The following is a 27,361-nucleotide window of genomic DNA, read 5'->3' on the forward strand; positions in this document are numbered from 1 at the left end:
TACATGGAACACACAAAAAGAAACATTTACAACTGCTCTAAAGCTACGATCACACCTGCATTAGAGAGTCCATTAGCAGCCTGAGCAGAAGACAAAATAGCGCACCCTGTTGGTCATCAGGTATAATAGTGCACCACGTTGACCTATTTTGGAAGTCACAATGATGAAGACCATGACAGAAACCTGACTGATCCCCGGTATAGTGAATTGGGCCTATCTGGCGGCGTTGGTGTCCATCATGTGGCACTGCCGTTACGATATTCTGCTCCATGACAGGACAGTGGAAATGGACAGAGTCCAACATCGGCATTTGCAGTAAACGGCGCCAAACTTGCCCTACATAATGGATTTCTAGACATGAGTAAAGGTTTTAAGCATTTGCGCCATTTTTCATAAAGAACGTACAAGGCGTACAATTCCATCCCTCCATATGTACTGTCTTGTCAGATCCGAGACAGTACTGCAGAAGAGACATTTCATGATGGACAAAGGCAGAGGACAGTTGAGTTGGACAGCAGATGGAAGACAGCCAAGTTTATTCCGCTGTGACACCAGCTTTACGCCAGTGATAGATCTTACCCATGGGGGCAAGTAATGAAGAGGAATAGTCAAAGAAAAGAAGCTGCATTCCTCCAGCTGACATATCGATCAGTCTACTGAATCAAAGCTATTGACCCAAAAGACGTTCTGCGTCCCAGGACAGACATCAGCCTGCACTATTCTGGACCTACAGAAGAGGGCAGTGCAGAGCTCAGGTAGATGAGTGTTAACCCTTACCGCCCTGGTTCAAGGCAAATGACATATTATAGAAGCAGAAAGAAATTCTCCCTCATTAAGAAGGGGTTAATGTTTCGGAATGCCTCATATTCTGAGCTCGTTTTAGACAATGCAGCTTACATGTGATTTTGTTTTATTTTTGTCCTTGGTGCACCGGTTTTACCAGCTACAAGCTTTCGGAGCATCTTTTTTTCTTTCACCAGTCGGTTTTCTGTGTTGTAGGCTGTATGTTGCTACACGAACTGATGTGGGGTCACGGTAAGGTGTTTTCTCTACAGCTCACAGAATGCAATTTGATATTACATCTGCTAGAAATGGAGTTTGGAGTTTTTCTTTTCCCAGGTAGAATGCAAAAAAGATAGTAATAGCAACATCGGATCACAATAGGCAGCCTACTCATGCCTTCCATTATCAAGAAGATATGTACAGTTATATGGCAGTAACTTTAGCAATATATAGATGTCGCTAATCTTAAACGGGTTTTCCTAGCAGAAAATCTTTTTTTTTTTTTTTATAAAGGTTAGTTTGTGCTAGTGATGGGTTAATAAGTACACCCATATACCTTTAGCAGTTATTGGAGGTATTTCTGGGTGTCCCTGGTTGCTGCTGCATCCACTGCCTTTGTTTACCTGGTGTTACTTTCCTGCTGTGCAGCTTCCTGAGTAGCACTAACTCCCTCTCTCTCAGCCCCACCTTCTCCTCTGTTACTCCATTACAAAATCCTCCATATCACTAAGCCTAGCCCCTCCCAGTCTCACTGACTAGTGATCCCGCCCATCACTAGCCCCTCCCGCCCTCCCGTCTCCCTGGCTCACCTATTCCGCCCACTGCTAGAAGACAGGAAGAGGGGGAGAAGCCGTTCCCCGGACACAGGAAGGCTTGCTAAGTATTGCTGGTGATAGGGGAGGGGGAGGAGTGATGGTGACATTTGGTTTTGGAATCCGTGAAACAGAGCGTCACCAGATTATCAGAAATTGTTCCTGGAGCGTTCATGTGATATCATATGGCTAATTGTATATTTTATTTAAATTGAAGTAAATTAGAAGTTAGGTGGGGGGGGAGTTTAGTTCATCTTGGACAACTCTTTAAAGAGGCTGTCCAGCACAAACTAAGACTTTAACCCTAAGCTAAACCCCCTCCCCCTGCCTAACTTCTAATTTACTCCCTTGGAAAAAAAAATGTATATCTACCCATATGCAAGGGCACATTTGCTAATTTCCGGGTGAGGTTCCGTTTTGCAGTTTCCAGCGACTAGAGGTCACCATTATTTCCCATCCCCATCATACTCACCAATGTTCACGTCCTCTTCTTCTGCTGAGCGTCACTTCCTTCACAAGAGTGCCAGAGCCGACGCCTGTGCAACAGAGCACAGACAGAAGCATGCGCAATAGAGCCGTTCAATTGCTCATGCGTGGCAGGCCCACTGCTTCCCCTCACTTCTGCTGGCATTCAATTGCGGAGGCGCCAGCTCTGGTTCCCAGGCATGGACGGAAGGAAAAACAACGGCACCGACAAAAGTCATCTCCAGGACGAGAAGACAGGTAAGTAAGATGGGGTGGGGAGGGGGTTGGGGGACTGAGTTAGTTAGCTAGGAAGGTAGGGCTAATAGTGTAATCTGCAGGTATAATGTTATAGAGAAGGAGCTGTAGAGCAGATTGTTGTACAGCTTTGTGAGAAAAGATTCAGTATAACTTGTTTTTTATCCATTTATTACTCTGTTCTTTCTATATTATAGGAGTAACTGAGTCCAGTGGGCGGTCCTAACAGTGAATGACAGATACCTCTGTATCCACAGTCATAGAGGAGCGGCTGTCATTCACCATTAGGACCGCCCACTGGACTCAATCATTCCTCCTAAATGTAGAAAAAATGGCTGAAATTATGGCTATATGACAGAATCATTTGTTATATCAATCTGCTCAGCTCCTCCTGCTCTATAATATGCTACCTGTAGATTACACATGTTTTTCATGGTGACAGGTTCCCTTTAAATCAATTCAATATAATATTGCAAACATGACAACCAAACCCCAAAAGGCTGCAACTCACAACACAACCACTAGGTGTCTACACTCCTCTAGGTTGGACGGCATATCTCTTTGTGATATGCTGCAAAAGGCTGCTTATGATACATACAGTATATCTGTTAAGCTGGATTTAGAGGTCATGGAGGCGGAGTCACGCAAGTGAATAGTCATTGTGGACGATCTCTTATAACATTCATACTGGCTTGACTGATATCCCTGGAAAAGGAATTTTTCATCTTAACCCAATAAAAATCTTGCAAACCTTTCTTTTAGTCCGGCGCATGCAACTTCACTCAGTAAACCCGGGTGTTACTTGTCCCGGCTTCTAATACAGCGAATGTCCAAACTTAGCAACTCCAGCTCCATGACCTTTATTTCTGTCCTTGTGCTCTCTGAGTTTTCCTAGAACAGTAATAGAAACTGTATTCTGTACAGCAAGAAAAAAAACTAAGTACACCCTCTGAGGATTCCATGATATTACATATAAGGACATAATAAACATCTAGCGCTTACAATACAACCTAAACAACAACATACAACAGATTCCATCGTTTCACGATTTATTTAACAGAAATAATACCAAAATGGAAAAGCCATATGTAGAAAAAAAAGCTTTAGCGTTGGAAAGATGGCATCACACTGGACTCTAGAATACTTTGGTATATAGAAGGGTTTAGGTCTGACTTACTGAATGCATTGTGCCCGGGTCTTGTGGTTACAAAACAAGTTCAAGTCATCACCCCTGCACCAATATTGTAGAACGTTGGTATGAGTTGTTTACGCTGACATGCTGTGTATGGTTTTTGCCAAATGTGACACTGTACATTATGGCTGAACATCTCCACTTTGGCCTTGTCTGTCCAAAGGACCTTGTTCCAGAAGTCTTGTGCAACTTTGCAAGATGCAACTTGGCAAACTTAAAGAGAACCTTTCATGTGCTCGGGCACATGCAGTTTTATATACCGCTAGAAAGACGACAGTGCGCTGAATTCAGTGCATTGTTGGCTTTTCCGTTATGTGCCCCGGGGCAAAAGATATCTGTGCTGTTACCGATCTCTGCCCACTGTCAGAAGGGCGTTCCTGGCAGTCTAGCTGGGATGTGAGGATCACCTTTCCCCTTGATGGTACGCGTCCATAGACTAGTACTGGGGGGTATTCTTTACAGCTTAGCGTCATGGCAGGGCAGTAAGGAATGTCCCCTCTCACAGTAGAGGGCTATGGATGAGTACAGTGAGGAGGGGAGTTCCTCAAAGCCCAGCTACACTGTCAGGAACACCCTTCTGACAGTGAAGAGCTATTGGTAACGGCACTGATATCTCCAACCCCAGGGTACAGTGTCGGCTTTCTAGCAGCATATAAAACTGCATGTACCGAGAACATGAAAGGTTCTCTTTAAAGGGGTTGTCCCATCACAAGGATCCTATCTATACTGCTAGTTTATGTGGATTTAAGACTTTTCCTAAATGCATTGCTTTAATCAAAACTGCTTTGTTTGGCCGCTATCTTAATTTATTCACTTCATTGTTTACACTCCATTTCTATGACCCTTGGGATTATCTTCTCATTTGTCAAGTGATGTAGCTGCCTGCTCTCAGGGGGGGAGGGAGGGGCTGGGAGAAACTCTGAGCTGTTTGTGTCTGATAAGTAGCAGCTTCTCAGATAGGGGAGGTGAGAGCTCCGGGATTTCTGAGCTCTTATCAGTCGGTTTAATTGAATTTGGCTGATAAGAGCTGAGATAGGGAGTCCGTTACCTCTGTATGTATATGTAATGCAAGCTGACTCAAATCCAGCCCTGCTACATCAGCTTCACACTGTGGTAATTCATTTACAACCAATCCCGTGCAAGTGAAACCCCGCCCACCTATGTGCCGAGAAAAGCAGGAAGTGAAGAGAGCACAACAGCCTGCAGGTTAGTGAACAAGCGTCATGGGAATACCCCTTTAAGCCTCACTGCCATCTTGTGTTTAGAAAGAAGAGGCTTTCTCTTGTATCCCTTCCAAACAAGCCATACTTGTTCAGTCTTTTTCTAATTTTACTGTCATAAACGTCGACATTTAACATGCTAACTGAGGTCAGTAGAGTTTTAGACATAGCTCTTGCGTTTACTGCCATTTCCCCAAATATTGCTTCTTCTGACCTTGGGATGAACTTAGGGTATGTTCACATAGCAGAACATAGATTCCTCGTGTGAACATACCGCGCGGCTAGCCGCGAAGGAATACCGATGAAGTGCACCGACATCCTATTGCGGCATTCCGCTCCAGAATAGGCACAAATGAATAGGCCTAATCGGGAGGAAGTCTCGCACTGCGGACACTGCAGCTAAGTCAGCCACGCGATCTGCGGAAAGATAGGGTATGTTGCTTCGCATTGAAGACAATGGGAGCCGTTTTTGGCAGTGGATTCCCCCTTAAAATCAGCTGCCAAAAAACTTTGTGTGAACATACCCTTACTGGGATGTCCTCTCCTGAGAAGATTGTCAATTATCTTGAATGTTTTCCGATTGCAAATATTTTTTCTCACCACAAAATTATGGACTTTAAATTGTTAAGAAATGGCCTTATAATCCTTCCCAAATTGATAGGAAGCAATAATTGCTTCCCTAAGATCACTGCTAATATCTTTCCTCTTTGGCATTGTGCTAAAATATACCTGAATGCTCTAGACCAGCAAAGTGCCAAAGCTTCTGCTTTTACAGAGGGCGTCACATGTGCTGCTGATGACTTAGTCAAGGTATTTGATAAGCAGTACCTGGCTACTACTTACCCTCTTAACTCGTATGGAAGCTTTAACGGAGTCATTTTTCACACATGACATCTGCATTTTTACACCTTTGATGGACCAAATGTTTTAAAATTGTCCCAACCACAAAATTCAGAGTGTGTGTACTTTTTCTCACGACTGTATGCCTGGTTTTCTGTGAATTAATACTTGACAGAAAAAATACACTGAAACATTCACTGCTTTTGTGTGTTTTTGCAAATGCTAGGTTCACTCTAGGGTCGCCTCTCCGAACAACAGCGAGAAGGACCGCTAAAACAGCGGTAACACACCAGTCCGATGGATCATATTGACTATAATGGGGTCCATCAAGTGTCCTTGTTATGAAACTTAAACCAGTGGAGGAAAAACGACTCCATTCAGGACCTTTTCGCCGACACTGCAATGGAGCCTCAAACAGAGACCATGGCGCAGATGTGAACATAGCCTTAACCAAGTTGATGGATCCATGGGCATCAAAGAAAGCATGTGGATGCCATCTGTGTACGGCCTGTTTTTCACAGACTGTTGCTAGCAGACATACTGAAATCTGCATTTGTACCATTATGTCACATCTTTCGGTGCTTTGCTCCAAGATGGATCTACATCTGATTTTAAAAACTGATGAAAAAAGTCAAAAACATGTGGATAGCAAACGTAGGTAAAACAAACAGTCTTATGAAAGCAAAATGGACCACTTGTGAATAAGCCCTAAGGGGGAGTTCACACAGAGTAATGTGCCGCGTGATGTGGCACATATACAGCATGTGAGACTTTGCATGCCGTATACGCTCCCATTGATTTCAATGGGAGCCAGGATTGTATACACAAAATCACGGCCGCAAAATAACACGGCGTATACGATCCAGGCTCCCATTGAAATCAATGGGAGCGTATACGGCGCTCAAAGTCTCACACGACGTATACGTGCCACATCACGCAGCACGTTACTCCGTGTGAACTTCCCCTAAGACTGTGGGGGAGGTTTGTGGGTTCCTTTAAGAAATTAATCTGTCCAGAATCTTGGAATTACTTAGATAAAAACCTAAATTCTGTGGCCTTGGTTGCCAGCACCAAACAGGACTGGCCATTTGATACAAGGACGTGGTTTCAAAGCTAGCCATATTGCTTCTAAAAAATACTGTATACAGGTGACCCATATTCCCCTCCGAACCTACTAATAATTCTACTAATGACTTTCTAGCAATTGCTTGGCCTAATAAGGCATCTCCTGTTATCATCACCATCAATATATATCCTGTCTATAATTTTCATCACTCGGCCCGCAGTATTTCTAGAATGGTTACCCTACATTTCACTCACGAACAATTGCAATATAGAAAGAGATATAAACTTACTCAGGCAGCTGTGGCCATAATGCACCAGGAAGTCAGCGCCGAGCGCCCGTGCAGTGTAATCATCCACGCAGCACGCTCCGTATGTCACATCTCCCATCACCACGGTCTCTGCCGACGTAAATCTATGGCCAAGAAACAGGGACATGAGACCAGCAGGGAATATTCATTGCTGACTGAAGAACACATGATAAATGATGTGTATTAAAAGGGCATGAGACACGCAAAAAATATATTTGTCCAAACTCCCACGACAATATAAATGGAAAGAAAAGCAAAAAAAAGTAACAGATACAATGTAAACCTAACCTTACAGACACATAGGAAAACTGACACAGAATGCTACAAGGAATCAAGCATGGCTGTATGACCAGGCAGATGGTGAGAGGTGCCATGGGATGGGGGAAAACAAGGTTTTTGCATCAAGAAAACTTCATGTAGAAGAAGTGGTTGTAACATTAGAGAACCTTTATACTTTATATCGTCATATACTGGAAACACATTTCGCTGGGATGCCATGTCACCACGTTGGACACACGTTAAGGTGCCTAACTAAAGGTTAAAAAAGCTGAATGTCTGGCAGCTATTCTTACGACCCCTCCATCCCCCATACAGTCTGTTGTCAGTGAGCATGGTGCATGTGATCGCAACATGGAGAGGGGAATAGACGTCTGCCAAACACCTCCAGAGGTGGCTGGTCTCTTTTGAGGACAAAAGGATGGGCATGTTTAATTCCAACATGCCCAATCCTTCATTCTGCTGTCAGAGGTTCAGTTTGTTCAATCCTGCCTAAAATCATCTGGTCTGGCTGATGTTCTAATGTATGAGCAGGCTATCAATCTATGGACGAACCCAGAGAGTACATGCTGCGTGCATGAAGATCCACATACAAAGCTCATTATTGGTTAAGCTATATGTAGGTTTATGTTAAAGGGAGTCTGTCAGCAGGAAAATCAGTATCAAACTAATGACAGTACCTTCTCAGACGGGTTATACACTTTCCAATGATGCCTTTCTTATTCTACATTGTGACTCCATTTTAATTAAAGAAGACCTTTCATGTCCTCGGGCACGTCCGATTTTATATACCGCTAGAATTCAGCGCAGTGTTGGCTTTCCTGTTATGTGCCCCAGGAGAAGAAGTATCGGGGCATTTACCAATGCCTCTTCACTGTCAGAAGGGTGTTCCTGACAGTCTAGCTGGGAACGCCCCTCCTGATACTACTGTCCATAGCACTATACTGTCAGAGGGAGTGTTCCTCACCGCTCTCTTGGCTTTCTAGCGGTATATAAAACCGCATGTGCACGAGGACATGAAAGGTCCTCTTTAAAATCAGCATTTTACTTTCATGCAAATGAGTTAAAAAGGCGTTTTCCCAGCTTACCCCACCCCCAGTTTTTGTGGCATGTACCACTTTGTCACACAAGTATAAGAACAAACACTCCTAAAGCATTTTTCAGCTCATTTGCATAAGAATAAAACACTAATTTTAATAAAAATGGAGCTGCAATGCAGAATAAGAAAGGCATCTTTGGAAAGTGTAAAAGCCGCCGTACAAGGCACCGTCATTAGGCTGATACAGATTTTCCTGATGACAGACTCCATTTAAATGGATTATCCAACTAATTTTTTCATATCAAGCTTAGCAAGTTTTTTTTAAATAGCTGTTTTACCATAATTGACAGTGTTTCAAGAATAAAAGATTACATTTTCATCATATTTGCTTTCATGTGTACCTCCTGGTATAGCCATCTCCTTCTCCCTCTGACAGCTGACAACATAGTTCCTTTTTACCTCCGCTGTAGAAGGAGTCTTTTCAGCTATGCTGACAATCTACTGAAGAGTCTCTGCTCCTTACCTGAAGAACAGGGCGTACTGGCAGAGGATCACAAGGAGTAACGCCAAGTTTACATTCATGTCCAAGTATCCAATGGCCTAACAGACCAGAACAACAGACACATGGACTGAAAAAAATAGTGGACATCAATGGTGCCCGACAGACCACATTGATTATAATGGGTTCCATCAGGTCTCCGTTCCTAGATTGAAACCACCGAACCACCAGTGATTTTCAGCGATCACTGCAAGTCCGATCACATGGTCATGACGTCATCAGAGGTCCTTTAGCACACTAGGATTTAGCATCTACCCTGCAGGTAACAGTTAACCCCATAATGTCCCTCATATTAACCCCTGTGTGCCCCATATAAGAGTTACTAATATGTGAGACACATGAGGGTACTAATGAAGGACCTTAATTATGAAGATACCTAATTATTACCTCCATATGTCCCACATATCAGTAACTCTTATGTGAGGCACACAGGGGGTTAATGTGAGGGACATGATGGGGTTAACTGCTATTACTATGATCCCCATGGAGTTACTAAGCTGCAATGCACATGACCAGACTTTTTATCTGCAATGGTGGATTCCCCCCCTAGGCTTATACTCAAGTCAATACGTTTTCCCAGTTTTTTGTGGTAAAATTAGGGGTCTCGGCTTATATTCGGGTCATATACACTCGAGTATATACGGTAAGTAAATGACATAACGGTTTACTGGATGGCAAATACCATTCATTTTACAAGGGAGATAATAATTGTATGACATCCCCTGCAAGTAAAATTACACTACAATCACACTAGTGTTCGGGGCTCCGTTCTATAGGTTTGCATGGGGACCCGAATAATGGACACCCTGTCTGCTTAAAAAGTGGTTACCTGTGAACCCCATAGACTATCATGGGCTTTACCCGGTTTTATACTGAAACCAGTGGACAGAAAATCCCTCCTGGTTGGACTCTCCGCCAATTTTAAGCAGAATCTGCGGCAACCCCAATGCAGGTGTAAATCCGGCCTTACCTAAACAATTATTACTATTTGCGGGTTTACAACTCATGTAACAAGTGCACAATAAGGATGAACAAGTCTGAAATAGTGATATTGGGAAAGTAACCGTGGATGTGTGCAGCTTGGAGATGTCAAGCACAGTTGGTATTCGCTTCCTACTAAAATTCACACAACATACAGTATAATAAAAGCTATGATCACTGAGAAATCTGCAGACAGACAGATCTTGGGAATCACAAGCGAGTCTTGAAGAAAACAACAAGTGCTTTAATGCTAAGCAGATAAGGATGAAAAGTACAGAACAGATTAGACAAAACACAAATGTGTTTGTTCTTTCTTCTTGATTTCCTTCGATTATTATCAGCTCCATTCAGAAGGGCTGCAGCAGAGTCACTGACAAGTCTCTACCTTTCCCAAGTCCATCGATCACGGTCTTTTAAGAAAAATTTCTATAATTCGCAGCTTCGTATTTAGAGGCTTTATAATAAGTATGGCTTGCAGGAGTGGGTACAAAGGGAATCCTAAAAGGTGGCATACACGACTACAATCTAAAATAAAATCTCGATTAACGGAGCATGTGACCTTGATTATGATTAATGAACGGTTTAAGGACTCCCCTCTTCTTACAGGCCACGTTCCCTATAGATATGCCATGTCAATGAATTTTGGTTTTGGCTATTCATATATGCTGAGTGGACAGCATACAGTGAGTGACATTCTCTTTAGCCAGTAGCAATGTGAGACATGATGGCAGAAGTGTAAAGTTATTGAAATAATTTATAGGAGAAAGTTCACACTGAGCTTTCATTTTCGGTTATTTTGCAGTTAATCGGCCTGCCCTACATACGTGTTAGAATAACTCAGTCAAACCTGCCTATTTTGGCAATACCAGTTGTCCATCCAATATGTATGTAGACTGAACAAGCCTCAAAGACCTATCAATAAGGTCAGTATAACAAGGACACATTTGTCAGGGGTTTCCTTATAACAACAAGGTTGCACATTATTGCATTAAAGGTATTTATACTTCCTGGCGCTGCTCTGAGTGGCTGCCTCGATAGAGAGCTCCAAGCTGGGAGCGACCTTTATCTTTCCTTTTTCACTCTGTCTGTATCTTCAAGAATCCTCTAACTAAGCAAACTAGCACTATGAATTAGCTACTATAAATCGAATGGAAAACACTGTGGAGTATTTTTTCCTTTTGTTTCTATTGTTAAAGCATGGACAATGACTCAAGACCTGGAGTTTTCCTGCGTGAACATGTGCCTGCTACCATCCCCCCACGAGCTAAGAACCACATGGTCACCATGAGGCAGACAAAGCTGGAGGAGAGACCTGCAGGAAAGTGCGGACTTCTTCATTCAAGGAGATGATTCTTGGCATCTATTGCTGATGTGTGAAGATGCCTACAGCTGACTGGTATTTCTTTCTTTTACTGCAGACACGTGGGACTCTGTTACAGCCTGGGAACCATCACCCACCTACCCATGTGTTTATGGAAGCTTGGAAAGAGAGCAGCACCCTGTCTACCTGGATGGCCTCAGACTTCTCTGGACAGTAGAACACAGTGGTAAGAAGAAAGGAGGAAGAGGGCTTGTGATGAAGGATATTTGGGGCACTTTTTTTTTGTGGTTAATGGACAATAGTGCTGATGTAAGATACCGAACTATCAGCTGTGAGCAGGAGATCTCACCACCTACCAAAGGAACTGCCACATGTTATCATGATTAGCTGCATATGTCCCCCATCTCTGCAAAAAATGTTTTTTTGCCTGTTATATCTACATGCTGTGACCCCCTTCCTCATGTCCTCCAACCTCGGTCGGGCTGTATTATTAACATCACTTCACACAGAGAACTAAATGATCCTGCAGTGTGTCTGTGTTTCTTTCTTTTTAGTTGCTATGATTCCTAGGATTTCTCCATCTGCCATGAGCTTGTATGTGTTTTCTCTCTTGTTATATACTACTGTACCATCTATGAAACTGTATCACTAAAATTTCCCCATTGTGGGACTATTAAAGGATTATCTTATTTCGTGCTTCTAAAAGGTAAACAAAAGCTCCTATAGGTGTCTGAATGTTCCCCAGGTAATGCCACCACATCTTAGAAATGATTAGGATGATCGATCTGAAGGACTACAGTTACCATAATTTCTGCTCTAAAAGATACCTCTGTGAACAAATGCCTGCTTGTCCCTTTATTACAGGTTTTAGAAGATTATTCCTATCATTAGGATCATATTTAAAGATGATTTTTCACCACCTCCACCTCTTTGCATCCTTTAATAGGTATCGCTCCACTGATTCTGGTGCAGTTGGAATTTTTCCTTTAGCCCTCACTGTTCCTTTAGCTCTAGAAGGGTATGTTCACATAGAGGAGTTTGCATTCTGCGCGTGAACACTTCCATGTGGCTAACCAGGATGTCGGTGCAAAATGGGCCTAATCGGGAAGGAGACTCGCGCCGCGGAATCCGCAGCAAGATAGAGCAGCTCGCTTCTTTTTTCCGCTACTAGCTAGCGGAAAAAAAGAAGCGAGCAACTCCCATTGAATTCAATGGGAGACATTTTTTGAGGCAGATTTTGAGGCAGATTCCACGTCAAAATCCTCTCCAAAAGACTCCTTGTGAACATTCCCGAAGACAGCCCAAGCCCACCCACCAAACAGTAGACATCATAATTAGCATACTCAATACTGGGGGACATTATACTATAGGCGAACCGGAAGAGGGAGTACAGTCTGTAGGGGCAACTCAAGGTGTGTAATTGGTGGGGGATATTATAATGTGAGGGCATCAGTCAGGGTGACAGTAGGGGCCTTATAATGTGTGGGGGCACAAAGAAAAATTGATGGGAATGGGCGGGATCAAATAGGAAATGGGCGAGCCTAAATTTGCACATTCTGTCCCTTAAAAAGTTGGGAGGTATGCTGAACCCTAGGAAGTAGAGAGGAGAGGAGACAGGAGAGCACGTGAAACCCTCTGATGGGAAGATCCCTTTAATGTAGCACTATCATTATGTCTTGTTTTCTCACTGACTCAGCATGTGTAAGGGAGCATTCACACGGCGTAACGTCCCGCGAGATTTGGCACGTGTACGCCGCGTGACCCTTTGCGTGCCGTACACGCTCCCATTCATTTCAATGGGAGCGGGGAGCGTATGCGCCGCGCTAGTTTGCGGCCGTGCATTTATTCACGGCTGCAAACTAGCGCGGCGCATAGGCTCCCCGCTCCCATTGAAATGAAAGGGAGCGTGTACGGCACGCAAAGGGTCACGCAAAGGGTCACGCGGCGTACACGTGCCAAATCTCGCGGGACGTTACGCCGTGTGAATGCTCCCTAACAAATCACTATTGAGAAAGTGAGGTAGTTAGCGAGCAGAGGAGGTAAGTGTATATTCACACATAGTGGTTGTGGATCTTGCTGCCCCCCCTTAGAATGTCACAGTAAAATATATATGCGGTCTGTCGTCATTCTTACTCTAACGTGACTATCTTTACCTTACGTATATTACCTGTGGAACAAAAAAATTATTAGTGGAGTAATAGTGAGTAATAATAAGAGTAATAGTGGAATCTTCTAGAATCCCGATACTTGTAGACTAACCACTTGCGGGTCCTTATTCTTACTATTTTGCAACGTTGTTGATACTCAGAAAGGTCTAAACAAAGATGTCGAGAGTCTTCACTTGGTGGGTTGCCCTCACATTATAATATACATTATTATCCAGCTTTACTCTTGACCTCTTGACTTTCAAAAGACACAATTGTCCATGTGATTGTAGCACACCGAGCTGTAACATGTTGCAACGTCTTTGTTCTTGAAGCTCCTTCAGCCTGAATATTTTTACAGCTCTATGATAATTCGATTACCTAATATCCAGAACTTGCACATCACCTATAATTTTCTTCCCCGCGTTCATCCATGTTTTGCAGCGGTGACTGATTTGATGTTTTTATAAGTACTCACGGCGGCGCCAAGGAAAATGTCAAACCCTGTTTTCCTGTGTACGTTACAGAACGCAAACTCCCTCTGCACATGCTAAGCAGGCAGCCCCATAATGGTCATGCATGTTAACTTCCCTTGTAATATACAAGCTTTTAAAAGTCTTGCCCTCGGAGCTGAACTCAATACCATCCAATCCACAGAGAGCAAGAGACATTTATATTACCGCCGCCGTTGTGCTCATCTGAAAGCGAAGAATTAATGTCACCGATATTCTAGCGTACTGTTAGCGTGCCCGCGTCGTAAAGCAGTTCATTGAAATTTCATAGATAAGGGCAAGGAAATAAATCTCGAATTATTTATACCGGAACACAAAATACAGAAGGGATTGGTATTTTATTATTATTTTACCGTAAAGGTGAGGCGTAGGAAACACGGAGGCGATTTCTAAGGAGTCTGCTAAGTAACAGGTTGCGCCTTTAAATTGACTGCTTCAAAAGAGCAAGCGGCAGCCCTACAATCAGCCTGGAATAATCTCCGATGTGCGCCTCAAGCATTAGATGCTATGTTTAGCAATTATCCCTTCCATCCCTATGTGCGAGAGGTGAGGCTGATGGGCAGAGTGAGGAGCGATGAAGCCCATTGGGCACTTAACAGGTGATATTAATAGTGATCGGAAATGACAAACCGCGTTACAACAGGAGGGGTAAAGAGCGAGCCGCGTGGTGATAAGCCGAGACAGCAGCCACCCATTGATTTGAAGTTTAACCCATTAACTCGCAGTTCATGCCAGCGAATCAATTGTGGCGCGCTTATTCCCCTACCCATAATAAGGGTTAACCAGTTGTTTCTCTTTCTCAGCCGTGTCACAATACGATGTAATCTGAAGTGCTACAATGATGATCAAGAGCGGTGTCATAGTAAGAAACCCCTAGGCAATGAGTTGTCATGAGATTTTACGGTGAAAAAAAACAAAACACAAAAAGATGGAAAAAGTGGTAACATTAAAGCGCCTTATCGGATGAAAAATAAAGTGTGAACAGAAATAGACACAAAAAAAAAAACCTAAGAGTCATAATGGTTCCAAATATGAGAGCAGGGATAGAATAGCGCGGCTGGACCCGGGAATAGGGTAGTCAATCGTGATTAGGGGCAGACGAGAGCGGTCTATACAAGTGTACTACAAGCTCATTGGATCATTCATTAGAAAAGAGCCGCTGCTATGTGTCCTCGTATGGAAATGAGTTCATGGAAAAATGCAAATCGCCTAATAATAGAGAGTAAACTGCCAGCAGCTTCTGAAGAACGGTCAGACTGCGACCATGGTACACATTAGTAACATTATGGAAATGCGTTGCAGTTTCTCCATATACCTTCCATTTCCAGGTCTAAAAACTCATTTATCATCGCTATTAGGTGGCATTAATTCCAGACAGAATGCACTTACTGTATATTTAGAGGAACAGAACACCCGACAGACTATATCACTTAGTACGGCCAAAGAGGTCTCGTGTCACTAAGACGCCAAGATTCCAGAATCACAAGGAGATAACCTTAGAGAGAACAACATCACCAAAAAAACCTGCTTATTCACACGATAGGTTTTTATGCACATTAAGATCTCTCATTGCTGTCAGTGAAGGAAAACATGCTGTTTATATTCAGTCGCTGTGACAAAGTGATGTATGTTCGTTTCAATGTGTCAGTGTAGTAAGAAATGATCAGTCTTGTGTCCAGAACAGAAATGTAGACTGCTCAAGTGCAATGTCAGAGAGTAGCCGAGGTTCACATCTACATCTTGTACAATATCACAGTGTGTGAATACTGTCTACCATTTTGACTGTGTGGACCTGATGTCAGTATGTCTATGTCTAGCTTGCATAGAAAGACTGACTTCTGACCCCCACTTCAGACGTGGTAAAATATGGAGTAACCCCTCGTTCACATCTGCGTTAGTATTCTGTCTGGGGGAGTCCGCATAGGCACTCCCCGAGCAGAATACCACACACAATTGCAAGCGCTGTGCAGTAAAAGCACACGAACCCCATAGACTATAATGGGGTCCGTGTGCTTGCCGCCAGATCTCCGAAGGGAACATGCCTAGTTCACAAGCTACTTCCTGTCCGCATGATTCATGCAGGCAGCACGCGGAAAGCACACGGACCTCATTATAGTCTATGGGGTCCGTGTGCTTTTACTGCACAGCACTTTCAATTGCGTTTGGTATTCCATTCGGGGGGTCTCCATGTAGACTCCCCCAGACAGAATACAAATGCAGATGTGAACGAGAGGTAAAAATGTGGGCCACGTGGTTCAATGGGTGCCACCAGTAACATAATCAAGGGCTATTAACCTGATATACTCAATATTTCCCAAAGTGCTTCTTTAAAATTAAAGGGTTTTCCAGGAGTTTGATACTGATGACCTATCCTTAGGATTGGTCATCAATATTAGATTTGTGGGAATCCGACACCCCCACTGATCTCATCTGTTCTCCACAAAGAATGGCGCAGGAAGCAGACAGCTCTGTTTTCTATGGCTAAACTGAGTTACTGCAGCTTAACTCCCATTCAGTCAATGGTAGCTGATCGTAGATAGCCTGGTTTGGCCACTACATAGAACAGAGCTGTCTGCTTTCTACTCCGTTCTCTGTATATCAGCTGCTGAGAACAGATGATCAGTGGGGGTGCTGGGTGTCAGAAACCCACTGACCTGATAATGATGACCCATCCTTACAATAGGTCAGCAATATTTTTAGCCCAGAAACCCCATTTAAGCCTGACTTGGGCAACAAGGATACAAATGAAATGATTTATCGATAGGACTTCATGAGTTAAGAGAACCAATTTTTTAGAATCAAACCATAAAATGACTGTAAACATCCCAATGTATTATGTGGTAATAAAGGATATATATGCTGGTGCTACATCTAGTAAAGAACATTTATTTGCTGTTTAGTGCAGTTGCTCTTACTAACATCTTAACAGCACAATAGGCGATTTTATGACCCTTCCACTCTTCATTAGCACCATGTTGGCACCACTTGGCATTTATCTCCTCTCCTTCTTCGTTATCGGTTGCGCCGACTGACCCCCAATGCCGTCCCTAGACACTTGGTTTACCCATGTTTAATAACTAATTACGGGCTAAACTGTGATCTACTTGGAGGATTCGGAGCTGAGGGATTTCCAGGTTTAATCATGGCGTTCTTAAGTTAATTAAGTGGAAATGGTAAAGCAGCCGTCAGACCATTAGTACGTCTGTCAAGAGAAGTAGATTAGAACCCACGTATATTTAGACATATATTATTATAATCATTGTCTTTGACACTCAACATTGACATTCATCGTGAATTATCGCTCTGGCCTTGAAGAATTTATTCTGTCTAGGAAGAACTGGGCAAATTCCAGGAGCCCGTGTGCCAGGATACCTAGAAATGTGCTGTAGGACTGTTAGGATGTTTATTAGGATGATGGTCCCTAAATTTCCTACTGTTCAAAATTGCAAAGAGGCTAACATTTTACAGGCACGGGGCATGCTAAAACTAGGTAATGCAACGTAATATATAAGACTCTGGGCAGTGTAAGGTTATTCAGCGGGAGGAACCTGCCACCATGAAAATGCAACCCAATCCATATGTAGCATGTAAGGGCCCGTGTGAGTTTTCCGCACGGCTAGCCGCAACGGGATGCATCGGTATTCTGCTCCTGATTACGCCCGAATGAATCAGGAGCAAGTCTCGAGTCGCGGGAAGACAGGGTATGTCGTTTCTTTTTCCCGCTAGCGGGGAAAAAAAAAAAAGCGAGGGACTCCCATTGAAATGAACGGAAGTCAAAATCCGCCTGCAAAAAAACTATACCCTTATAGTGTAAAGGAGGAAATGCTGAAAAAAATAGACATAGAATAACAAGGATATACTGCACACAAGAATATGCAATAATGATAATGGCGATAACATCATGGCTGCTTACACATGCTATACTCATGGGTACAGCTATGACTAAGATGACGTACTAGATGGCTTAAAAAGGATTTCCTTAGGATAGTTCATCCATATCAAATTGGTGGGGGTCCAACACTTGGCACCCCCACTTATCAGTTGAGGCTCTCCACTACACGTCAAGAACAGTGCCGTATATTGTATAGTGGCTATGCTTGATATTGCAGTTCAGTGCCATTCAAACAGGCCATATGACTGATAAATGTGATGTCTCATTGCCTGTGAAGCCACCACTGAAACTCACTAGAGTGCCGGATGATCTATGGGGTCCGGGGGAAGAACAGGTTATCGATATTTTGGTCCCATAAAATCCTTTAGTGATCTAAGTGGCCCAGAATATCCAACTCATTTGCACCTGTAGATATGGAAGCAAATAAAGCTTCTAACTAGAGTCTAAAAGAAGTCATTAAGAGCAAAAAAATAAAAAAATTAAAAAAATGGAATGAAATATACAGTAGATATTTTACAAGACCGGAACGGTAAAGAGCCACTGGTGGATAGTGAGCGAAGACCTCCTCTAGATCGCACGCAGAGTCAGCTGGCGATCCCTGTTCTGTCAGTTCACTTAAGGAATCTCCATTCACCCCTTCCCTCATTTCGCGCAGAGGACAGACCATTAAGTTTTATTACAAGTTTTAAGGCAACAATTTTGCTAAAAGGTTTCTAGAGACATGTGGTGTGTGAGGAAGAAAAAGGAAGGGAGGGAACGTCTGCCCAGGTCATTCATACGAGAGCGCGTACAGCAAAGCACAAACCCAAACTTAGCTAAAATGTACTGCAAAAGGTGCACTTAGCCATTGACTAGAAGAATGATGCACTGGATCCAGAAAATTGGAGATGATAACAACAAATGGTATGCTACATCACAATACAACAAGCAGTACAAAAATGTACCTTCCTTTTTTCTCAAGTGTGAACAATTCCGAACACTTCCGTGGATGCAAACACTAAATCTCGGCAGTAAGTAGAATACTGGCTATAATGTGGTGTACATATGCTACATTGTAAAACAAGCCGGCATGATGTAAAGATAATTACATTACATAGCTTAATATTTCACACCAACGTAATGTGTGTAAATATATCAGGGAAATATCTAAGTGTTGCCTATTAAGTGCTTTCAGATGTAAGATTGCTGATCACAAATGCAATAAAATCATTGAGCGTGGAAGTGTCTAAATGAGACTGATGCTCGGAATCATTATAGGGTAAATAACCGCTTTTACGGAACTTCACAATGCTGGTGGCGAGATAGCCTTTGTGCACACAGTGTATATGGCAGCACACGGAGCCCTAATGATTGGTTATTACAAAGCCATCGGTAATTCATATACATTCATGTGCCGCCATATGGGTCCTCTGTGCTGCAATTTGTCTAGGGAGAATTAAAGAACTTGCAAGGAATCCGTGAGACAAATAAAAAACCTGTATATTCCATATGAGCACCGTATTGTAATCTCATACAAAATGAGACCATTATATGACCATGCAGATGAGCCACAAGGACATCTAGTCAGTGATATAACCATGTGTATCATGGGTTTCTATAGAAGTTGGATATAAATCTAAGATTTTTTTTTCAAACGTTTTGAAATGTTTTAGTCAGTGACAGTGACCGCATCCAAATAATTGTATGGCCGGGGCTTTACATACACTCAGTGGCCAAAAGTCATGGGAAGGTACTGAATGCGCCGTTAATAGCGGGTCGCCCTTCCGCGAGCGAGCCCTGATAACTGCAGCAAGACGACGAGGAATGCACTCTACAAGGTGTTGGAAGAGTTCTGGAGAGATATTGATCCACGCAGTCTGCAACACAATTGGTCCTATGTAGTTGGTACTGGGTCCATGGAGCTGACACTGATATCCACAGCATCCCATAAATGCTTTATGGAGTTGCGGGTGGGCAGGCCAATCGAGGGTCATGAGGTCACTAGTGTGTTCATTAAGCCAGTCCTGTGCCACCAACAAGTGATGACACAACACCAGAAAGGGGTGCAGATGGTCTGCCATAAGTTGTACGTATCGAGCACCAATTGATCCCTGCACCCAGACAATGGGACCCAATTGCGACCATGTAAACACCACCCAGACCATGACGGAGCCACCTCACGCCTGAAAACGTCCCTGTTGGCATGCAGGATTCATGTGGCATATGCCACACTCTCACATGCCCATCGGCTCATGCCAGTCTTCGACTTCTGTTTTGCAGCGTCAGCAAAGGGACACAGATTGGGTGTCAACTGTTGAAGCCTATGAGGTGCAGTTCTCAGCGTACATTCCTGGTGGAAATGGGGTCCTGGTGCCCCACAAGCAAATCAGCGCAATTTGACCCACAGTAGACTGTCGAGAGCTCCATACGACTCTGCGGAGGTGACGTGATGTTCGTTCATCAGACACTCGTGGTCAACCAGGTGCACTGGTTTATGCAGCTGCCAATGCTGTCTCTGTGATATTGCAAGTCCACCCGAGACACTGTGGACCTCAGAAACCCAAATTCCCGGGTAATCTCCAAAATACTATGCCCCATGCGTCTTGCACCGATTATTATCCCACCTTCAAAGTCCCTTAGCTCGCGTCGTGCTGCCATGTTCACAAGACACTTTTCTGCCTCAGACTGCTCAGATATCCTGGCGACACTAGCGCCATAGGCCGCATCATGTCACACTGTTTGAGCGTCATATCCGACACAACCGGTACTGGGACACGCTTTCCCATGACTTTTGGCCACTGAGTGTATATCAGCAGGATTTGTGAGGTGTTTTTGGGAAGCACCTGCTAAAAAGTGGTTCAAATAAGGACAAGCCATGAACCAGTGATAGGGTTATAGGCTCATTGATGCATGCTGCAATGAAAGGCTTGTCTGCCTGGTGCTCTCACTGAAGAGATCATGCAGCACACTAAAGGGATCGGTCATTTTATTTATAACGTAAACCACTGAATATTAATGAGGATTATATGACACTATATTCTGTTGTAAACTGCTGCATCATTTCCTATATTAGTCAAGTCACACTTGCCTTACTTGACTCTGTAATCGAATAAGAGAAGGCGCTCCTGTATGGTGGAAGTCTGAGGGTGAATGGCGCAGACTGCTGCCATACAGGAGGGCCTTCTCTTATTCGATTACAGAGTTGATGAAGGTCCTAAGGGCCAAAATGTGGATCACCTGTTACCACTACTTCGTTTGTATTATATATACATGATAGCTTCTGCCCACGGCTTCGTCTGCATGTTGTTGGCGTCGAAGATCCACCTATATTCAGCAAATTACTCCCGTTGATGGTTCGCCTGCTCCAGTGCTCTCAAGCTGGCCTGCCGTTGAACTTGTTCCTCTCGCCGTGCCTGTGATTGTTCCGGCATCTCAGCAGCTCTCTGGGGTGCCATATAATGAGCGTGTTGTTGACATTGATGATCCGCCTGCTCCAGCATTTCGGCAGCTCTCAAGCTGGCCTGCTGCTGAACTTTTTCCTAGCGCTGTGCCCGTGATTGTTCCGGTATCTCAGCAGCTCGCTAGGAAGCCATATAATGAGCATGTTGTTGGTGTCGGTGATCCGCCTGCTCCGGTGTTTTGGCGGCTCTCAAGCTGGCCTGCCGCTCAACGTGTTCTTCACACCGTGCCTGTGATTGTTCCGGCATCTCAGCAGCTTGCTGGGAAACCATATAATGAGCGTGTTGTTGGCGTCAATGATCCGCCTGTTCCAACGTTACGGCTGCACTAACAGCTGCTCGACATATAGCTTGTTCAATCCTCCTGAGCTCCTCTTGAGGAGAAGTCTGTTGTCTTCTGGCTACCTTCATAGCTCTCGTTTTTTGAGAATTTTGCAACAAATTAAATTTTCTTTTTCCCAGTATTTTAAAATTGGGAAACTGCCAATTTGGATTGAAGATGGTTTTCCCATCTGAGTGTGTCACCCTGGAGCAGATCAGATAATATGCAAATGCTTGTACACAATGGACTCGGTGTTATCTGTGTGTTTACATATAGAGATAACAGGCCATGCTTTATCAGCAAACCTCAATTTACTGATAATGTGTTCAAAAATTCAAAGTGCTGACTAGGCCACCAAAGTCATTCTGATTCCTGATCAAGTACCTGTGGGATGGCCTGAAATATCAATGTACTTCTTCTAACGTCTTAGTGCCACAGGACACTTTTAGAGGTCACAAGGTTTACGTCTGATCAGTATATAATATGGATTTAAGTCACTCCACGACCACTCATAGCAATTCACTTGTCATATTATCGTACATAACACCCCTCTCCATTGGAATAAATGTGTGCGTTCCTGAAACCCAAGGATAATTATTCAATATTCACTTCTAACCCCTTTGTACAGTATTCCTCCTCCGGTATGCTGGTCTATAATAAACTCTTAAAAAGAAATAAATAAATCCCACATCACGGTAATGGATCTCGGAACAAAAAGTGTCAGCCAACGCTGTCAAAAAATTCTAAATACGGAACCTTGTCGAGCGGCTTGCATTATAATAGAGGCATTTTAGTGGGACTCTCTGTTGCTTGTGAACGGAGCGGATTACTTCTGGTATTTTTGCTCTTATTAAACCAGACTTTGACTTTTATCATTTTTGATTTCAATTGACTTCAATGGCATTTGAAGAAAATCTATTCACGCCCTTCATTACAGAGCGGTGATCTGTTCCAGACTTCGCATATCTCTAGATGACACCGAAAAAGAAACCTTTTGCAGGGGCACGAGCCAGTTACAGTATGGGGAGTGTTAAACTCTGTGCATATGGGGACAATGCGGCTCTGCACCGCGACTACGAAGAATAACGTTTCTCGAGAAGAAAATATTGATGTATGCAACAGTGATTTACATAAAATAAACTCCAGTCTACATAATAAGCGATGTCTCTAGGATAGGGTTTCACACTTGGGGAGATATGCCCTGCGTACCTGTTTTATTTGTATTTTTCACACACTGCGAGCTTACTAGCACATCAATACATCTAAATGAATGCATACATAAACAGCGCCGCTACGTAACAATCATTTACGCTCCACGGCTTAGGTTTATTTCATTTCAGAGGGTTTTATACAAATCAACAATTTGTTCCTAAATGTCTCAAACTGTTAGTATTTTGTGCCATAAATTTCCAAAGAGGTAAGGTAAATTGGACAAAGGCGACATAATAAGGGTACTTATAATATCATTCGCTTATTCTAAATAGGCGCAAAATCCTGTGATCCGATTAGTTTCATATTATGGATTTATAGGGGCTGTCAGGTTTTTTTGTTACAGAGCTCCAGATCCCCCGTTTCTCACAACAGCAAAGCAACTACAGCCCGTTAAAAATTGGAGACAAAAGGTCCTGCGTGCAGGACTTTTTCATCCGGAAAAATGACGGTACTCGGAACGATTTCCGTCACATCAATCCATGCAGGAGAAAGCAGCGGGGGAAGTAAGAAAAGACTATACTGTCAACCTCCAGAGGGGGAAGGAGACAGACTATGGCAGAACCACCACCCACAGCACAGATTAGCAGCGCAACCAAGAAATTTAACATGAAAGTAAAAATTTTTTAAAAATGTTTAATAAATTTTTATGCTAAAGCAAACAAGAAACTGCTATTAAAAGCTTTTAGTGACTTTTGCAATAAAAATGATTCATGACATGACCTCTTTACGGCTTTGTGAAAAGCAGAAGTTTTAGGACTTATAAAAATAAATTAAAAATCCATACAATATATTATGAGATGAATTAACTGAAGAGGTTACCCTTCGTTCACATCTGGGTTCGGTTATTCCGTCCGGGGAGTCCGCATGGGGACCCCCCGAACGGAATACCGAACGCAACTGCAAGCGGTGTGCAGTGAAAGCACACGGACCCCATAGACTATAATGAGGTCATTTGCTTGCCGCGCGCTGCCCGCACGAATCATGTGGACTGGAAAGTAGATTGTGAACTACTTTCCTGTCCGCACGGTCCCTGCGGAGATCTGGCGGCAAGCACACGCACTCCATTATAGTCTATGGGGTCCGTGTGCTTTCACTGGCACACTGCTTGAAGTTGTGTCCAGTATTCCGTTGGGGAGGGGTTCCTTATGCGGACTCCCCAGACGGAATCCAAACGCAGATGTGGACGAGGCCTTACACCCAAAAAACAGCTAGGCTGTAGTGGTTGGATCCAACACTGCTGGCTATTGTAGCCTTTATTCCGTATTGCTTTCTTTTATCTACGTCGCTCTGATGAGAACTCACTATTTTCATTAAAAATCTATCCAAGTGTTTGGGGAAAACATATACTTTATTCTGATAGTAAATCAGCATAGCAATAAGCACTTGTATTATATATGGCTGGCTGAATATGAAAACTATTAAAAATGTAAAGGTTCATGTCATAACCAAATAAAAACAAAAGACTATACATTTTACATCAGGCTCCGTCGCAGGTTTTTGACTTAATATACTGTAGTTTTTTCTTAAATTAAAAATCTAAGTTTATATGCAGACCAGCATCCATGTTAGCCTCACACCCTGTGTATGTCTAATGTGTTGTCTTTTTGGAGGCCCTAAGAAAGGCGAGTTATTTTATTGTAGGGACCCATCTAACAGAGGCCACGTTGTCGTAGCAGATGGGCTTACTATTACAGTTTGACCAATGTCAAAAAACCAAGAACCTCAGTTTCATGTATTCTAATATGCAGTAGGTATTTATAATGCTCCTGATGTTAACAGAGCGCCGTCGCAACGTTCTGTGTTTGCATTTTGTATTGCAGACTCAGTAATGGGTGCCTTCTTGCTCACATTGTTTAGCAGTGGTGACCAATTTTTGTGTGTTTGTTGTATTGTCTGTAAAAAGGTCTGGTCTGTTATAGAGGGGAAGCTCCCATAGGGTATAACAGGAGGAAAATCGGTCACTGAATAAGAAGCAGGGGTCTTCTCAAAGGATTCAGGTCTTCTGGAGAGGTTTTATTGTACAGGGTGGGCCATAAGTATGGATACACCCAGATAAAATGGAAGTGGTTGCTGACATCACCTTAGCGTTTGTGTACATGGGAGGGGGGAAACATATGAGGCCTGAAGACGTCCATGGCGGCCATGTGCAAAGCCGCCATTTTGGATTCAACTTCAACAATGGAAACCTAAATTCCACTGGGTATCTGCAATTGCTATGTGATGATGTGCTACCTTCTCTGTGTGTATCCATGCTTACGGCTCACCCTGGGTATATCCATACTTATGGCCCACCCTGCCAGGAACTAATGTAGATTTCAGGTATAACTCACATCAGTTTTCTGTCTCACATTTCAGTCAAGCAGAGGCGTCCCACATCAATCTGCCTTGGTCTCACTTTTTTTAAAGCGGCGACAGTGGTGCTAATTGAACCACAAAGTGGTGCATCTTTGGCACAAGTAAGGACCGTGCAGTAGAGATATGTCTCATAACCCCCTTCTGAATGCTGAATAAGTAATTATTTTTCTTTTAGGACTACCCAGTCTCTTCACCACCCTGACCTCAGCACTCTAAGGCTGCGTTCACATGGAGTTTTTTGGTCAGGAAACTGACTCAAATTCATCCTCCAAAAAACGTCTCACCATACAGTCCTATGGTGAGGCATGTGAACACAGCCTAAGGAATAACCGCACAGTGAGAGGAAGTGATTGACAGCACCACTTACTTCATCAACCACACCCACTTGGCTGAGTTGGGAGACCAAAGAAATGCAACAATATAAACAGTTTGACAGACCCTGCATTTGGATATTTGCAGATACTTCACTTAAAAAAAAACTAAAACCTTCAGCAACAAATAACTGCAGAAAACTGAAGAGTAAAATAATCAGAATATATATATATATATTAGCTTTTACCCGCAACTTCGTCTGCGGTGATTTGAGAATTGGGTGGACACGGGCGTGTGAATCTGTAAAAGTGCTTTAAAAAGTTTGGTGGGATAGCAAATGTGATGTGTTATATTGTGTATGTAGTGATACAGACAATGTGATGTGTTATATTGTGTATGTAGTGATACAGACAATGTGATGTGTTATATTGTGTATGTAGTAATACAGACAATGTGATGTGTTATATTGTGTATGTAGTGATACAGACAATGTGATGTGTTATATTGTGTATGTAGTGATACAGACAATGTGATGTGTTATATTGTGTATGTAGTGATACAGACAATGTGATGTGTTATATTGTGTATGTAGTGATACAGACAATGTGATGTGTTATATTGTGTATGTAGTAATACAGACAATGTGATCTGTTATATTGTGTATGTAGTAATACAGACAATGTGATGTGTTATATTGTGTATGTAGTAATACAGACAATGTGATCTGTTATATAGTGGAAAGCTATATGTAAATGTGAGTGAGTAGAGTGAGGGCTACTCCTGAGGTGACAGTAAGGAGTGTGCAGGCAGGTTGAGGCAGGAAATGCCAGGCAGTGTGTGTGAGTCTATAGCTGGGGCTAGGAGTCCTGCTTTTGTGAGTCTCCTGCTAGGAAGCCATGTTGTTTAGTGGCACCAAAAGTAGCCTATGACTCAATCCTAAGGGAAAACTATGTTTGTGGAAAATTGCACGCAAATCCGTCCAGGCTTTTTAGCGTGATTGAGGAACAAACATCCGAACTCACAAACATGCAAACATCCAAACACACAAACTTTCACATTTAATATACACATACATACATACATACATACACATAATATTGATATATATATATGCTCTATTAGAAGGGTTCTTTTGGAGGCTGATCCAGTGGATTCAACCCCAAAAACTGTGTGCACTGACCCTTATAGTTTGCTATGGCCAAAATCGCCATCTGCCTCATACCGTAACTAATGTGAGGCCAAAATAGAAAGGAGCCTAATGCCATATACAGACCAATTCACACCACTAAATGGTGCTGAATGTTAGTATGCTATATGTACTATATATAGCACCACTAACCGGTCTGTATATGACGTAGTGTTACTTTCCATGTCAGGTTCATTACCCGCTCCATGTTATTATGTATGGTTAGTCTCATTTTATCTCATTGTAGTCTGAGCATATACTGATATAAGGTTGCACTGGTCACTTTTGACATTTGTGTGAATATTTGGCGTTGAATTTGCGTTTTATGTTTCTAGGCTGCTGTCTTTTTTGGACTGCTCCTATATTGAAATGATCATTGCTGGATACGGATGTTCTTTCAGGGATGACTGACATTGCTAGTTATTGAGAAGGCGACTTTTAAAGTCTTCTTTTCCGTAGCCTTTGTCTGAAGGCGGTAATCTTCTCTCAGGAGTACGATATGAACAAAGACAGACATGGGGTTTACTTGCAGACAGCAACACCAAGTATTGCGGATTCTGAATTCCCAGCTCCTCTGTATCACTCCGGTAACGCAGGGCTTAAAGCTTCAGTAGCCGCCTGTAAAGGGTACGGTGACTTATTGTCACACCGGGGCTGAGTGACAGACGCACACAGGCAGAGCGGGCCGTCTCCTCGCACAGACTGCATACAGAAGTGTGCAATAAAATGGCACAGAAGCCTACATTATGTCAGCTACCCATCTGACTCAGAAAGCTTCATTTACTAGGAGGCTGGAAATAACGCGTACCAATGTGGAAGAGGTGTGAATGAGTGGTTTCAGGCAGTACATGAATCAGCCCCAGATACAAATAC

The 27,361-nt window shown here is 43.0% G+C and overlaps 1 protein-coding gene across 1 annotated transcript in view; it reads right to left on the reverse strand.

Moving 5' to 3' along the window:
* DPH1 (diphthamide biosynthesis 1) overlaps positions 1 to 27,361 on the reverse strand; it is a 230,718-nt gene that overhangs the window by 108,869 nt on the left and 94,488 nt on the right. The window contains exon 4 of the mRNA XM_075263624.1: positions 6,923 to 7,044. Within this exon, the coding sequence (XP_075119725.1) occupies positions 6,923 to 7,044 (122 nt within the window). The remainder of the gene's footprint in view (positions 1 to 6,922; positions 7,045 to 27,361) is intronic.

Source organism: Leptodactylus fuscus, chromosome 2, assembly GCF_031893055.1.
Source record: "Leptodactylus fuscus isolate aLepFus1 chromosome 2, aLepFus1.hap2, whole genome shotgun sequence".
NCBI lineage: Eukaryota > Metazoa > Chordata > Amphibia > Anura > Leptodactylidae > Leptodactylus > Leptodactylus fuscus.